The sequence below is a fragment of the Ursus maritimus genome, unplaced genomic scaffold (assembly GCF_017311325.1).
Source record: "Ursus maritimus isolate PB19 unplaced genomic scaffold, ASM1731132v1 scaffold_14, whole genome shotgun sequence".
Taxonomy (NCBI): domain Eukaryota; kingdom Metazoa; phylum Chordata; class Mammalia; order Carnivora; family Ursidae; genus Ursus; species Ursus maritimus.
In genome coordinates, this window is record NW_024423786.1 from 57294102 (window position 1) to 57308145 (window position 14044).

General features: G+C 66.6%; 2 protein-coding genes across 3 annotated transcripts in view; one reads left to right on the plus strand and one right to left on the minus strand.

Moving 5' to 3' along the window:
- Window positions 1–4633, plus strand: part of TMEM259 (transmembrane protein 259) — a 9298-nt gene extending 4665 nt beyond the window's left edge. The window contains exons 2-12 of one of the 2 annotated variants that reach the window (XM_040629779.1): window positions 1–106; window positions 781–880; window positions 1866–1976; window positions 2184–2306; window positions 2394–2494; window positions 2578–2635; window positions 2766–2849; window positions 2954–3086; window positions 3155–3254; window positions 3397–3478; window positions 3615–3867. The exon at window positions 1–106 is cut by the window's left edge and continues 179 nt beyond it. In XM_040629779.1, coding sequence (XP_040485713.1) covers window positions 1–106; window positions 781–880; window positions 1866–1976; window positions 2184–2306; window positions 2394–2494; window positions 2578–2635; window positions 2766–2849; window positions 2954–3086; window positions 3155–3254; window positions 3397–3478; window positions 3615–3721 — 1105 coding nt within the window. In that variant the 3' untranslated portion in view covers window positions 3722–3867. Of the gene's footprint in view, window positions 107–780; window positions 881–1865; window positions 1977–2183; window positions 2307–2393; window positions 2495–2577; window positions 2636–2765; window positions 2850–2953; window positions 3087–3154; window positions 3255–3396 lie in introns of both variants that reach the window. The other variant, XM_040629778.1, reaches the window with a different exon arrangement.
- A 13-nt stretch (window positions 4634–4646) lies between these two features.
- Window positions 4647–12184, minus strand: GRIN3B (glutamate ionotropic receptor NMDA type subunit 3B). The gene is made up of 10 exons (XM_040628312.1): window positions 11759–12184; window positions 11340–11537; window positions 9631–10223; window positions 8124–9156; window positions 6257–6402; window positions 5977–6092; window positions 5737–5888; window positions 5317–5481; window positions 5183–5241; window positions 4647–5072 (listed from the first exon to the last, which is right to left on the minus strand). The coding sequence occupies exons 1-10, from the start codon at window positions 12182–12184 to the stop codon at window positions 4691–4693; spliced, it is 3270 nt and encodes a 1089-aa protein (XP_040484246.1). The 3' UTR covers window positions 4647–4690.
- Between the last annotated feature and the right edge of the window lie 1860 nt (window positions 12185–14044).

Here is a 14044-nt window from a genome sequence, read left to right on the forward strand (position 1 = left end):
CGGCAGCTTCCCAGGCCTGGCCATGGAGCCGGGCAGCCCGGAGCCGGAGGAGGAGGAAGAGGAGGAGGAGCTGGCTGTGGACATGTTCGGGAACACGTCCATCAAGGTGAGCTGGCCGGGCGTGCTGCGCGTGGGGGCGTGTGGTGAGCGCCTGGTGAGCCAGCGATTTCCCTGGTCCTGGGCCCCTCGCTCCACCCAGCCTTTTCCTGCTGGTGTGGCCTTGGGGGCGGGACTGTGCTAGGCAGACTCAGGGCCTCGGGCCATTTCTGAGCCCTTACTGGAAAGGGATTGGCCCATTTCTGGGGACACCAAGGGCAGAGACCACAGAGAAGGACCCCGCTGGGGGCATTGGGCTGAGAGCTTGAAGCTGGTCCTAGCTGTCCTAGATGGAGTGGCTGCCCGTGGGGTGGGGAATGCCCTGTCACGGGACACATGCAGGTGGCTGCCGGTGCCGGCAGGGGTCAGGTGGGTGTGGCGGGCCCACAGCCAGGAGGGAAGGACCTGCTGAAGCAATTAGAGGCCGGGGTCCCATGGTTGGTGCAGAGCTGGCCAGGCAGGCCCGGTTTCAGGATGCAGACCCTTCCCTAGAGATGGCCACTTAGGGGAGCGTGGTGTTGGGGTAGGGGGCTTTGGGAGGCCTTCCAGCCCCAGAAGTGGAGGGTGTCCCAGCGGAGGCTGGAGGTCACAGCAGCCAGGTTTGGAGTGCGCGTCTTTGCAGTCAGCAGAGGAGCCGGGCCTCTGGGCCAGGCCACTGACGCGCTTCCTCTTGGCGCTCCGCAGTTCGAGCTGGACATTGAGCCCAAGGTGTTGAAGCCACCGGGCGGTGCTGAGGCCCCAAATGACAGCCAGGAGCTCCCCTTCCCAGAGACACCCACAAAAGGTACACACCGCGGGCCTCTGGCCGGCTCAGGGGAGCACGTGACTCCTGATCTCGGGGTTGTGGGTTTGAGCCCCACGTTGGGTGTGGAGATTTCTTTCCTTTTTCCTTTGTTTCTTCCTTTCTAGGTTTTTCTGTATTTACTTACTTGAGAGAGCGCGTGAGAACAAGCACGCCACAAGTAGGAGGAGGGGCAGAGGGGGACACAAGCAGACTCCCCGCTGAGCATGGGGCTCCATCCCAGGACCCTGAGATTGTGCCCTGAGTCAAAGGCAGACGCTTCACCGATTAAGCCAGCCAAGTGCCTTGTGCAGAGAGATTTCTTAAAAAATAAATCTTAAAAAAAAAAAAGTAAGGGCTCTTGGGTGGCTCATTCGGTGAAGTGTCTGCCTTCGGCTCAGGGCATGATCCCGGGGTCCCGGGATGGAGTCCCGCGTCGGGCTCCCTGCTCAGCGGGGAGCCTGCTTCTCCCTCTGCCTGCCGGTCCCCCTGCTCATGAGCGTGCTTTCAACTAAATAAGTAGATAAAATCTTCAAAAAAGAAGAAAAAGGACCCGCCCCTTGGGCTGATCAGGCGTGCCCAGCCCCTCACATCAGGGGCTCACCACCTGGGGCCACACCCCTGTGGAGAGGGCCCGAGGGTCTGAGCGGCCGGGTCAGCACTGGCCCCGGAGAATGGCCACTCTGTGCCTCACTTTCCCCAGCAGCATGCGGGGCCGTGACAGATGCCCTGGAGCCCCCAGTAACTGGGTCCCTTGTCTGGAGCCTCCTCTGGGAGAGGCGGGAGGCGGGCGGGGGTCCCGGGGCCCTGCAGGTCCCGTGTGGCGGGTCTGGTGCACAGGGCTCTACCCGGCCTTCCCGAGCCTGGAGCCTTGGGCGGGCCCTGCCCCTCCCCCTCACGGCCCGGAGCCCACCAGGAGTGGTCCCCCAGAGCCCTCAGGGAAGAGGGATGGACTGGGGCTGGAGGCTCACGGGGCTTGTCCCCACAGTGTGGCCACAGGACGAGTATGTCGTGGAGTACTCCCTGGAATATGGCTTCCTACGGTTGTCACAGGCCACGCGGCAGCGGCTCAGCATCCCCGTCATGGTGGTCACCCTGGGTGAGTGTCCCCCAGAGTGAGGCCGGGGGCTCCCGGGAGGGTGCCTGGGGGCAGCTGGGAAGCACTTGGGTCTGAGGCCCGGCGGCCATGTCCGCTCTCTGGCCGCAAGAAGCTTCCTCTCCACGGCATCCTGGGGCATAAGGGTCACAGTGTTGCTCGGGCGGGGGCCCTGGCCAGACATACACTCCGTCGTGTGCCTGCCCGCAGACCCCTCGAGAGACCAGTGCTTTGGGGACCGCTTCAGCCGCCTGCTGCTGGCCGAGTTCCTGGGCTACGATGACATCCTCATGTCCAGCGTCAAGGGCCTGGCCGAGAACGAGGAGAACAAGGGTTCGGCGGGCCCTAGCGCCAGGTGGGGGCGGGGCGTGGGGCAGAGGCTGGGCAGGCGCTCACGGCCTCCCCCCTACCTCCGAGCAGGCTTCCTGCGTAACGTGGTGTCGGGTGAGCACTACCGTTTCGTGAGCATGTGGATGGCCCGCACGTCCTACCTGGCCGCCTTCGTCATCATGGTCATCTTCGTGAGTGCCGCGGGGGCTGGCGGGCGGGCAGGGCAGGCGCGGGGGCAGCCCTTTCCTGAGGCATCCCACCACCCTCCTTGCAGACCCTCAGTGTTTCCATGCTGCTCAGATACTCCCACCACCAGATTTTCGTCTTCATTGGTGAGTCTCCCTTCTGGCCGGCTGGGTGGGAGGGGTGGGCTCAGCCACAGGCCCCCGAGGCCCCCTGCCCACCCCGCCCAGCTGCCGGGCACCTCACCTGGTCTGCCCGCCCGCCGCTCTCTGCCCGCAGTGGACCTGCTGCAGATGCTGGAGATGAACATGGCCATCGCCTTCCCCGCAGCACCCCTGCTGACTGTCATCCTGGCCCTCGTAGGTGAGGACTCCCCCTTCCTCCCGCCCCCCCCCCACCCAGCCCGCCCCACCCGGCCCCGGCGCCCCGCCTGCTGGGCCCACGCCGACCGCCCAGCCTCCCCACAGGGATGGAGGCCATCATGTCTGAGTTTTTCAACGACACCACCACGGCCTTCTACATCATCCTCATCGTCTGGCTGGCCGACCAGTACGATGCCATCTGCTGCCACACGAACACCAGCAAGAGGCACTGGCTGCGGTGAGCACTGCGGGTCCGCGGGGTCTGGGGTGGGGTCCGCGGGCGGCGCCTCACTGTCCTCCCTGCAGGTTCTTCTATCTGTACCACTTCGCCTTCTACGCCTACCACTACCGCTTCAACGGCCAGTACAGCAGCCTGGCCCTGGTCACCTCCTGGCTCTTCATCCAGGTGAGGGCACACCTTGCTGCCCGGGGGGGCGCCGCCTTTGGGGCCCTTGCCGCCGGGCGTCCGGCCTGTGCAGGGTTCTGTGGAGGCTGGGGTTCTGGCTCTGGCTGCTGGCCTGACTCAGGGCCCACCCCCACCCCTCCAGCATTCCATGATCTACTTCTTCCACCACTACGAGCTGCCCGCCATTCTGCAGCAGATCCGAATCCAGGAGATGCTGCTACAGACCCCGCCGCTCGGCCCCGGGGCCCCCACGGCGCTTCCGGACGACCTGAACAACAATGGGGGCACTCCGGCCGCCACCCCCGACCCTGCTGGCCAGCCCCCTGCCCTGGCCCCTAGCTTGCCGGGCAGTAGTGGGGGCCCCGGGCCCGTGGCTGAGGCACCCAGCTCTCTGGTGGCCGCGGCAGCCTCGGTGGCCGCGGCAGCCAGCGGTGACCTGGGCTGGATGGCAGAGACGGCTGCCATGATCACAGACGCCTCCTTCCTGTCTGGCCTCAGTGCCTCCCTGCTGGAGCGGCGGCCCATTGGTCCGCTAAGCCCCGGTGGGGGGCTCCCCCGAACCCCCCAGGACAGTGCCCCCTCCAGCAACTCCCTGGCGCATGACACAGCGCCCCTAGCTGCTGGGGTGAGTGGGCCCAGCCCTGCACTCACAGCCCCAGTGGACCCACCCCCAGAGGTCGGTTCCTGAGCCTTGGGCAGCTGACCGCCCCATCCCTGGCCATGCAGGCCCACTGGGTATGACCTGGCTGGAGCCCTTGGGTGTTGGGGAAGCTGTCCTGGTGGTTCTTGGGACTACCCAGCCTGCCTTGGGTGGTGTCAGGGTCCATCGGGTTTGCCCAGAGTGGGGCTTCTCTTCCCCGATGTGGGGCCTGCCGGAGGCCTGTCCCTGCTACGTCGTTAGTGGTGGGCCCCCTCAGCTGGTGAATTGAGGCAGGCCAAAGAAAGGGGGGGTGGGGGCTCCGTGGAAGGTTCTGGAAAGGGCTGGTGAACCGTGTGGAGTGAGCTGTCCCTCAGCAGCAGAGCTGGACGGGTCTCTAACAAGGTAAACGCCGGTGGGGCACCCTCGCTGCCCCGGCCCGCTCAGCTGGTGCTCCATCATGCTCAGTGCCTTTTCCACGGCCCCGACCCCAGGTGTGTGTACCAGGGCTGGGGTCCCGGGAGGGCAGAGGTCACGCCTCGGGCTCGGGGCTGCAGTGTACAGGCGCCAACGCTGGAGGCGGTGGCCGGGCGTGGGGTCCAGCCCTGCTGGGGCGGGAGTGGGACAGGGCTGGTGGCCAAACTGAATCAGTCGGTGAGGAATGCCGAAGAGCGCTCATTCCATTCTATTTAATTGCAGTGTACAAAATTGTGTTTGTATATAGAATAAACTTGACAGCGGCCGGGGAGCGTCTGTGCGCGCGCGCAGGGGGGGGCCTCGGTGCGGGCTCTGGGGTGGGTCACCGGGCGACTTCAGGGGCCTGGAGCAGGCGCAGAGGCCGGTCACAGGGGCCGTCCCCCAGCTGGGCCAGGAGCTCTCCTCGCCGCACCAGGGCCTGGCGGAGGCGCTCGCGCCCACTCTGGATGCGCCGCTCCAGCTGCTGCAGCTCGCCGGGGGCCGGAGGCCCGGAGGGCAGCACAGCCGGCAGGCGGCCGTTGGAGCAGAGCCAGACGGGGCCCTCGGGCGGCCCCTCCGCCTCTGAGGCAGGTGCTGCGGCGGCCTCCGTGGGCTCCAGGAGGAAGCGCACGCGGCGCTCCCTCGCTATGGCCCGACGCACCCGCGTCCAGCTCGCCGCGCCCGGGGACGCTGCCGGTGTGTCCCGCTGCTGCTGTTCGAGAGCCCTGGGGACGTGGGGCGGATGGGGCCCGGTCAGTGTCCTCAGCCACTCTGCCTCCGGGGTCAGGGTCCCGGGCGTGTGGAGCCGCTGTCCCCCGGGGGAGGGGCCCTGTACCTGGGCTCCGGCTCCTCCTGTCCTTCCGGCGGCTCTGTGTTGAGGGCGCGGTGGATTCGCTGCAAGCGCAGACAGAGGCCTTGTCGGGGTCATGGAGGCTGCCCGCGCCCGCCCGCTTGCGGCCAGCCCCTCACCTGGCTCGTGTGCAGCCAGTACTGCAGCTTGTTGCCCCTTCGGATGCGTGGGAGCAGCAGGTGGTAGAAGACGTGCTCGCCCAGCGAGCTGAGCAGAGCGCTGCCGAGCCCCAGGCAGAGCAGCACGAAGAGTCCGGAGAAGTGGAAGATGCCCACCTGCAGTGTCTGCGGTGACACGGGCACAAACCCTTCACCGGCAGGGCCAGACTCGGGAGCGCTGGGGTGGGGGGGGGCCGACTGGGCCAGAGAGGAGGCTGGCCTTCCCCGTTGGGAGCCAGGTTTCCCGGGGACCACTGGAGCTGGGGTTTCAGAGGAGACGTAGGAGCGCACGCATCTTGGCAATGAGCAGGAGGTTCGCCGCCTCAGTGAGGCCCATGCAGGCTCAGGGCCCCCCACCCCGGGTCCCGGGCCCTCCCCCACCTCTGTAACGGCGAGGACGCGCTTCCCACAAGGCACCATCTTGTACCACTTGTCGTGCAGCAGGTCGATGAAACCAGACGACTTGTAGCGGCTGATGAACTCGGACAGGTTGGAGGTGAGTGGCGAGTTCTGGGGGAGTCCGATGCCGTAACCTGGGGGAGGCCAGGGTTGGGTTGGGGCCAGGCTGGACGCAGCTCCAGAAGATCCGCCCCAGGGCCGCTGGTCCCGGAGGCCCCTCACCCTCCATGGCGAAAGGCTTGCCCACGGTCAGCAGTTTACAGTCGGCGTCGATGGAGACCTCATAGTCTAGGAGCGACTTGTCCATGATGAAGGCGTTGAGTTGGGGGGGATCGCTCCTGCGGGGGTCGAGCCGTGGGATGAGGCCCCGCCCGGCCCCGCCGCAGGTGTCCTGCCAGATCCGCCCCGCCCCGCCCCAGGTGTCTCGCTCCCTCCGCCCCGCCCCGCCCCAGGTGTTGCGCCCCGTCGGCGCCGCCCCGTCCGCCTCCCCGCTGGGCCTCACGTGAGCATGGCTACGCCGTGGGGCGTGGTGGGCGCGCTGTGGCGCCGTATGTGCGCGTACATGTCGGGGAAGCTCTTCTTGATGTAGGCCTCGGCGCTGCTCTCCCACACGGTGCCCACGCGGAAGCCCTGGGACGGGTGGTGCAGCTGCGGGGGGCGCAGCTCGTCAGCCCGGGGCACTTGGCCCTGGCCTGCAGCTCCCCCACGCGCCCTGCTCCGTGCACGCTCCTGGGGCTGCCCGGGCCCCCCGGACTCTCACCCAGCTTCTCCCGCCGCCGGTCCGACTGGGGCCGGATCAGCCGGGGACCCTTCTGGGCGCTGGGCGGTTCCGCAGCACTCCTGCCTCACCCGCTCGATGCCAGGAGCTCCCCAGTCGTGTCACCCGACAGGGCCCGCTGTCCCCCCAGGGCAGGATTGCCTGGGTGAGAGCCGCTGTTCTAAAGGCCCCCATGTGCAGACCTGGCCCTGAACCCCAGACCTCCTCCACGGCTCCCCTGGGGTCTCACGGGAGTCCCTCCCCAGCGGGCCCCTACACCGGGCCTCCTGGATCTTCCTGCCCCAGTCGAGTTGGCCCCTGGCCTCCCTCTTCTCTCCCCGGGTCTGCCGGAGCCTGCCCCACCGCTCAGCCTCCCAGCCCCCTGGGCCAGCCGCCTCTACCCTGGCCTCCCAGCACAGCCGCGCTCTGCAAACTGCCAATGGATGAGTGAGCGGTTCCACTGACCCATACCTCCTGATGTGGCTACGGCACCCCCAAAACGCCAGACCTGAATTAGAGCCTCCAGAGCAGTGTCTGGGGCCTCTGACGAGGACACACCGGTCCTTGTGCTGTTCTCAAGTCGCTGCGGCGCACTTAGAGTTCATTCGTTCAGTTTTTAAAGCAGCAACCTGTGGTGCGCGGCTGGCTCCTCACACCCTGGGTCTAGGTGTTACCATTTGACACAGGATACGACCCGGGGTGCAGCAGAACTGGATGAGCCCCCCCCCCCAGGACACAATCAGCCAGATCCAAACAGCGGGGGGGTTCTACTGGACAAAAAATACCTCCAGCAATCGAATTTCTGGGACAAGTAAGTGGGGAGGAAACCCACCTGCAGCGTGTGTGTGTTTAGGACCCAGATTCAAACAAACCGTTGGGGGGGGGACGACTGGGAAAGGGGGACACGGATGCGTGTGAAATCTTCCGGAGTATTTATGGTGAAATGACAGTCCAGCAGCTGGGGCCTGCCTGGGGGGGAATCTGGCTGGGGGTTGATTTTGGAGCTGGACGATGGGTTCATTCATGGTGCTCATTGCTCCCTTCTCAGGAATATTTAAAATGTTTCATTAAAAAGAGATATGTAGACTGGGACACACCTCTGCTCTGCTCACAGCCCTCCAGGGCTCCGGGGCGGGGGGGGGGGGGGCGGAGTTCCGGCACAGGAGATGTTTTAGACACCCTGCAGGATGTGCCCTGTGCTCCTGCTCCCACTCGGCTCCTGCCTCGGGGCCTTTGCACCTGCTGTGCCTTCTCTCCCAACATTCCTCCCTGATATCTACGTAAAAGCCCCCTGAATGTCACTGCTTCCCAGAGGAATTCCTTGCCCCCATTTGAGAAGATGTCCCTCCAGTACTCCCTGTGTCCCCACTCTGCCCTGTTTTCTCCCTGACACTTGACAGCCATCCCACACACTGTCCAGTTTGCTTATCTTGATTCTTGACACCGCCCCCAGCCTGTTTTGTCCCAGCTGGGCCCCCCAATGCCTGGCACACACCAAGTGCTCAATAAATGTTTTCAGGAGCGGGCAGCGGCACGCAGCTGCGTCTTGGGATGGGAATTGGGTGAGTGGGTGACCTCCCAGCTTTGACCCCCAGGCCCCACAGCTGCCCACCTTGGGGTCATGGATCCCCGACAGCTCCAGGAAAGTCTTGTCCCCGACCATGACGGCGGCCAGGTTGGCCGTGTAGCTGGACAGCACAAGCAGGCAGAAGATGGCCCACAGGTTCATGAGAAGGCGCCCCGTGGGGCACTTGGGCGTCTTGCTGGAGACGGTGCGTCCGAAGAGGATGGCATAGCAGAGGTTGAGGGCCGAAGAGTAGGAGAACACGGTGGCCCGGTTCCGGCCACGGGGCGTGAGGCCATAGGGGCTGCGCCACTCGTACAGCGTGAGGAAGAGCGCGGTGAGGTGCAGGGCGGCAAAGACGCCCAGCCACATGGACCAGTGCAGCGGCCACATGAAGGCGCCGATGGGCGAGGCCGTGTCCCGGGCCCGCACCATGATGCCCAGGCTGGTGGAGAAGAAGGGGCTGCTGAAGTCCATCACCTGGGAGCGGGCTGAGTTGATGCTGAAGCTGGTGACTGCCATGTGGGCCCTGCCGGCCAGCAGGTCCCCCACCAGGCCGGTCCAGCGGCCGTCCCGCAGGGCACCGTACTTGCCATCACCCACGATGTACAGCTGGAAGTCAAAGGGCACGTCCTCTGCCAGGCGCTCCAGCAGGTCGATGCAGTAGCCGTAGCAGCACTTGCGGAGGGCGCGTGGCACCGAGCCGTTGGCCAGCGCGGCGAACAGCGCATCCAGGGTGGCCGAGTCGTTGGTGCCGGGGGCCAGGCACAGCTGCCCTGCGGGGCACTGCCCATCCTCGTCCGGCTCCCGGGCAAACACGAACGGGTGTTCCACCAGCGTCACCACGCGCAGCGTGGGCCGGGCCCGCGCTCCCGAGGAGGGTGGGGGCTGTGCGGCCGCACCTCCGGGCTCTGAGTCCAGCCGCCCGGCCCGCCAGCTGCCCACGGTGGCCCAGGCCGGGGCACCCCGCGGGTCCTGGCGCAAGCTCCACACTCGGAAGTACCGGGAGATGTGCACCTGGGAGGAGCCGGTCACCCACACGGGCCCCGTGCGGCCCCGGAAGGACGTGTTGGCCAGGAACCTGGGGAGCAGGGGGCCAGTGTCAGGCAGCGGGGGGTGGGGGCTCAGGGGACAGGAACCACGGTGGATGCTGTCGTGTGCCCCCCACCAGACCCCCTGGCCCGCTGGGCACCCACGCCATGGAGGCAGAGATGACGCCTCTGGCCCGAAGCCAACAACTCCACACTTGAAAGGCTCGGGTGAAGCCGCCTGGCGCGGCGGGGCTGTTCACCCTGCAGGGCTCCCGTGGGATCAGGTGCCAGCCTCGCCTGTCTCCCTCCCCGGCCTTCTGTTTCTCTCAGAGCACCCTGAGCCCCTCCCCCGAGGCCCCTCCCCTGGCTCCGCTCCTGCCGGAGTCGGAAACCCACTTCCTGGTCAGGGCACAATGCCTGGTATACAGCAAGCATCCAGTAATGGTGCTTTCATGACTCACAGGCAGAAGCGACTGGATGTGGGGCCCACACACCCCCCCACACACAATGGGGTCCTCACTCACCATGCCAAGAAGCGGCCAGAGGGCTCAGGCCCAGCCGGCTGCCCTTCCTTGCAGCCGACCGCCGCAGGCAGTAGGGCGCGCTCTGGCTCGGCCCTGGCTGCGCTCCCCAGGGCTCGTGCCACCAGCTCCACCGCGTCGTGAATGGCGGCCTCCAGCGGGGGTCGGGCCACCTCGCCCAGTGCCAGCAGCCCGAGGGGCAGGCCATCAGTGGGCAGCGCCTCCGCGGACAGTGGCGTGCCCAGCAGCCACCGGGGTCCAGGGGGCACTGCCTGCAGCACCTGCCGCGCGCGGGCCGGGCTGCAGCCGAGGAGTATGGCCACCGGGGCTGGGGCCGAGCCCCCTGTTGGGGCCCCCAGGGGGGCCAGGCGTGCCTGCAGTTCCCCATCGCCTGTGTCTGGCCGGCTCAGGTCCAGCACCAGCTTTGGGGCCCTGCCGGCCCGGGCTGTCCAGAGGGCCACCAGGCCAGCAGGGTCCCGCACGCGGCAGAGCACCAGGCTGACGTCCTCCCAGGCGTGCGCCCGCAGCACAGCCACCAGCACATCAAGCAGGGTCTCCAGGGGGCTGGCCCAGTCCAGCTGGAGGTGGAACGGGCTCTGGTGGGGGAGGTCAGAGTTAGGGCTGGCCACCTGTGACCCGCCACACCCTTCCACCCCCATCGGTAGGTGTTCAATAAATAGACGTCACCTTCAAACCTGGACGGCAGCCTGCCTCCTGCAGCCCGCCCCTGCTCCAAACCCTCTTTGTCTCCCCACTGCCATCAGCACAAAGCCCAGCCTCCTTGGCCTGACATTCGGGGCCTACTCTCTTGGTTCCAGCCACCCTGGGAGTGCCCCGCTTTGAGGCTTTTTGCATTCCCCGGCCAGAATACCTTTATCCCTCTATGCCAGCCAACTCCTATACATCTTTCAAAACCCAGCTCCATTGCCCCTCGTCTCTTCAGACTTCCCTGGCCAGCCAGGACTTTGAGGGGCCCCTCTCTGCCCAGTGGCACCCAGAAAGTTCTCCTGGATCTGCTTGTAGCCTGTGAAGGACGAGAAAGCTTGCAAGACCTCCAAGGTGTTGCACAGGTGGGGACAGGATGCAGAGGGCTGGGGCTGCTGCTTGACCCCGGAGAGGTCAAGTTAGCTCTCCGGAAAGACTGACGTTACAACTGCAGGGGCTCAGTTCCTGGAGGCGGCAGCAGAGGGCGCCACCGGCCTGGGTTTGGGTCCTGCATCTTTTCCCACAAGGTGGGGGGCAGGGGACAGGGGACGGGCCCTGACACAGGGACAGCGGGGTTAGTGAGACCCCGGGCCTCCTCTAGGGTCCGCGTCTCCCCTCTCTGAGGAGAAGGAAGCTGGGGAGGGGGCTTCAAGGTGGTTTGGAGGGTGGGAGGCCCCTAGCCGACCCATATTCCTACATTGGGCCCCTCCTTGCTGTCCTGGGAAAGGGGTCTGTCCCAGGGACACCACGGGACACCCAGAGCCCTGACAGTCACCCTTTTCTCCTCCTTATCCCGTTTTCTACTTATTCAGACCCAAATCCAGGCCTGGGGGTGGAATAAAGGAGAGAATAAACTCCAAAGATGGGGAGGGTGGGGGATGGAGGGGTTTGAGTGACAGCGCACCCAGAGGAGCCTGGGAAAACCCCCAAACTGCACCCCCAGGGATGGAGCTTCCCTTGCCCACCCTGGGGCCCTGCTTGGTGGGAACTGGGAGACGCCCTCCCACCGGGAAGGGGCCCTGCTCAACAGGGGATGGCTCCTGGGGCCGGAAGGGGCAGGAGGCACGGTGGGCTCCATCACCGAGGCCCAGGAAAGTGGTCTGCACGGGAGCTGCGCGCCCCGGAGGGGGCCGCGTGTGGGTCTCGCCATCCTGGGTCCACGAGCATCTCACGGGGTCCCGCGGCTGGTTCTGGGTTCCCTCGCTCTGGGAGCATCCCGGGTCCAGGGGTCCAGGTTCTGTGAGCCCCGGGGATCCCTTCGTCTGGATTCTTGGGCATCCCCGGGGCGGGGGCGGGGTTCCTGGATCCGCGGTGCAGAAGTCCGGGTGCCGTGCGCCCCGGCGACTCTGGCGTCGCACCCCCGGCCCCCGCGCCCCAGGAGCGTCCCGGGGCCTCCCTCATCCGGATCCCGGGCGTCACCGCGTACCGGGGCTCCGAGGGGCGCGCGCGCCTCCCGCCGCAGCACGCTGAGCACGGGGGTCTCGGCGGCGGCCGCCAGGAAGTGCAGCTGCAGCAGCTCGGGCCGCGCCTCCGGGAAGGCCAGCACGGCCGCCACGCCCGGAGCCGCCAGGGCCTGGCACAGGCCGCGGGCCAGCGAGGCGGGGTCGCGGGCAGGGGGCGCGGCGGCCACCAGCTCCAGGCTCAGGTTGTGCGGCAGCCGCGGCGCCAGGGCGGCCCGGGCCAGGGCGGCGCGAACGCGGGCGCGGGCGGCGGGTGCGCGGGGCAGGAGGGCGCCCAGGCGCACCGAGCCCCCCAGGCGCGCCAGGACGCTGCACGGCTGCGGGTGGCCCCCGGCGGGCCGCGGCCCCAGCGCCAGCGCCAGGCAGAGCCATAGCGCCCGCACAAACTCCATCCCGAAGTTGCGGGCGGCGCGGTGGGCGGAGCCGCGGGGGGCGGTGCGCGGGAGGCGAGATCTCCGCCCCGCCCAGCAGCTCGCTGTCCCGCCCCCTCCCTGCGCGCCCCGGCCACCCGCGCCCGCCCTCGCCCCTCCCCCCGCCCCCGTGTTAGCGACCCACTGGGGAGGAGTGGGACCCACTCCCCGGGGCAGGAACCTGAGGCCCTCGTGGCCGCCCCGCGCGGGGGTGGGGGTGGGGGGGCGCCTACCCACTGCTCTTCCCAGCTCCCTGCCCGGCGAGTTATCTCCCTGTTCTACGGATGAGAAAACCGAGGCTTCGCACCAGGAAGAGATATGGTGTCAAAATCGGCCCGCATACTCAGCCCTGTTCCACTCCAGGACCCCCACGCCCCCTCCCGCCTGAGAAGATGGCTCACTGCTGTCAGGGAAACAGCCCCGGGAGGGGTCGGTTTGCCTCCGTGGTCACACAGCAGTACCCCCCACCTCCAGGTCGACCTAGACCCGCCCACCTGAGCGTGCCCTAACGTCGTGTGCGCCCTGGGGAAACTGAGGTAGATCGTGTTGACGGGAACCTATAGGGTAGATCGCCTGCCTTCCAGCTGCAGGCAGGTAACTTGGAGCAGAGAACGCCTCCTCACCCTTCAGGACCCAGCGCCGAAAGCCCCTGCTCGGAAAACACTTCCTGCTTGTCCCCCAGAACTTCCCCCCCCCCCCCCCCCCCCGCCCACATTGTCACATGCCCTCAAATTTTTGTTGGTGTTTCTGCTTTCTTATTTCGTGGCCCCTTCCCCACTCAACTGTGGGAGGGCAAGAGTGGGTCTGGCTTGTTAATGCTCTGTCTCCAAGGCGTGCACACAGTAGGCGCTCTAGAGTTGCTTGCTGCTCCAGCTCGGACAAGGACGCCCTCCACGCTGCAGAAGCCGCCGAGCATTCCCCAAGCCCTCTCCATGTTCTCTGCGCCTTCCTCCCTTGAATGACTGGGGCTCTTCTTGGGGTCCTGGTATGCAGCAGGTACTTAATAAACCCCGCTGAGCCAGGCCCAGCAGCGCCCTGCACAGACTTCTCTCACCCTGTCTGCCCCAGAGGGCCGAGGCAGAGAAACCCAAGCTGGTCCCAAGATCCCGCCGGGCCCAGGGCAGCCGCTCTGGCACAGAACATTCCGGCGCGAATGACTGAACGTCCCCTCGGTGGATTTGTCTCTCTCTCTCTGTCACACACACACGCACACACACACACCCGTCTCCTTTTGGAGCCAGCACTGGGGAGGCAGGGATAAAACTCCGTCCGATGAATAAAAATGCCAGCTGCCAGCCAACAGCCGGGATCACAGTTCGAGGTGAGTCGGGGAGCCGCATGGCTGGGTTCTGGCTGCCAAGGCCACAGCGTCCAGCCACCTGGCCAGGCTATGTCCTCAGGGTCCGTCCACGTCGTGGCCGGTGTCGGGGTCTGTCCACATCGTGGCAGGTGTCAGGGTCCATCCACGTTGTGGCCGGTGTCAGGCTCCCTTCCGTTCTAGGGCCGGGTCGTGCCCAGCGCGTGGACGGACCCCGCTGTGTGTCCTTCACCTGCAGGTGGACACCTGGGGTGCTTCCCCCCCCGTCTTGGCCGCTGTGACTCCTGCTGCTGCGAACAGGGGGTGCACACACCTCTTTGAACCCCGACTTCCATTTCCTTTGGGTGAATACCCAGAAACGGAACTGCGGGGGGATATGGCGATTCCGTTTGAGGACCCCCAGCCTGTCTGCCACACCAGCTGCCCGTCCCCTGTTCCCCCGCCCGAGGGGGGACAAGGCTCTGGTTTCTCCTCCACCGAGGTCTAAGGAGCAGCACGGCCGGCACACACAGGACACCCACGAG

Excerpts from the sequence above, each read along its gene's own strand:
- GRIN3B (XM_040628312.1), bottom strand. The coding sequence starts at position 12,184 with ATGGAGTTTGTGCGGGCGCTATGGCTCTGCCTGGCGCTGGCGCTGGGG. Across the intron at positions 11,538-11,758 it reads GCGCGCCCCTCGGAGCCCCG|AGCGAGGGAACCCAGAACCA; the intron begins GTACGCGGTGAC and ends GGATGCTCCCAG. Across the intron at positions 6,403-8,123 it reads CGGGGATCCATGACCCCAAG|CTGCACCACCCGTCCCAGGG; the intron begins GTGGGCAGCTGT and ends CGCCCCCCGCAG.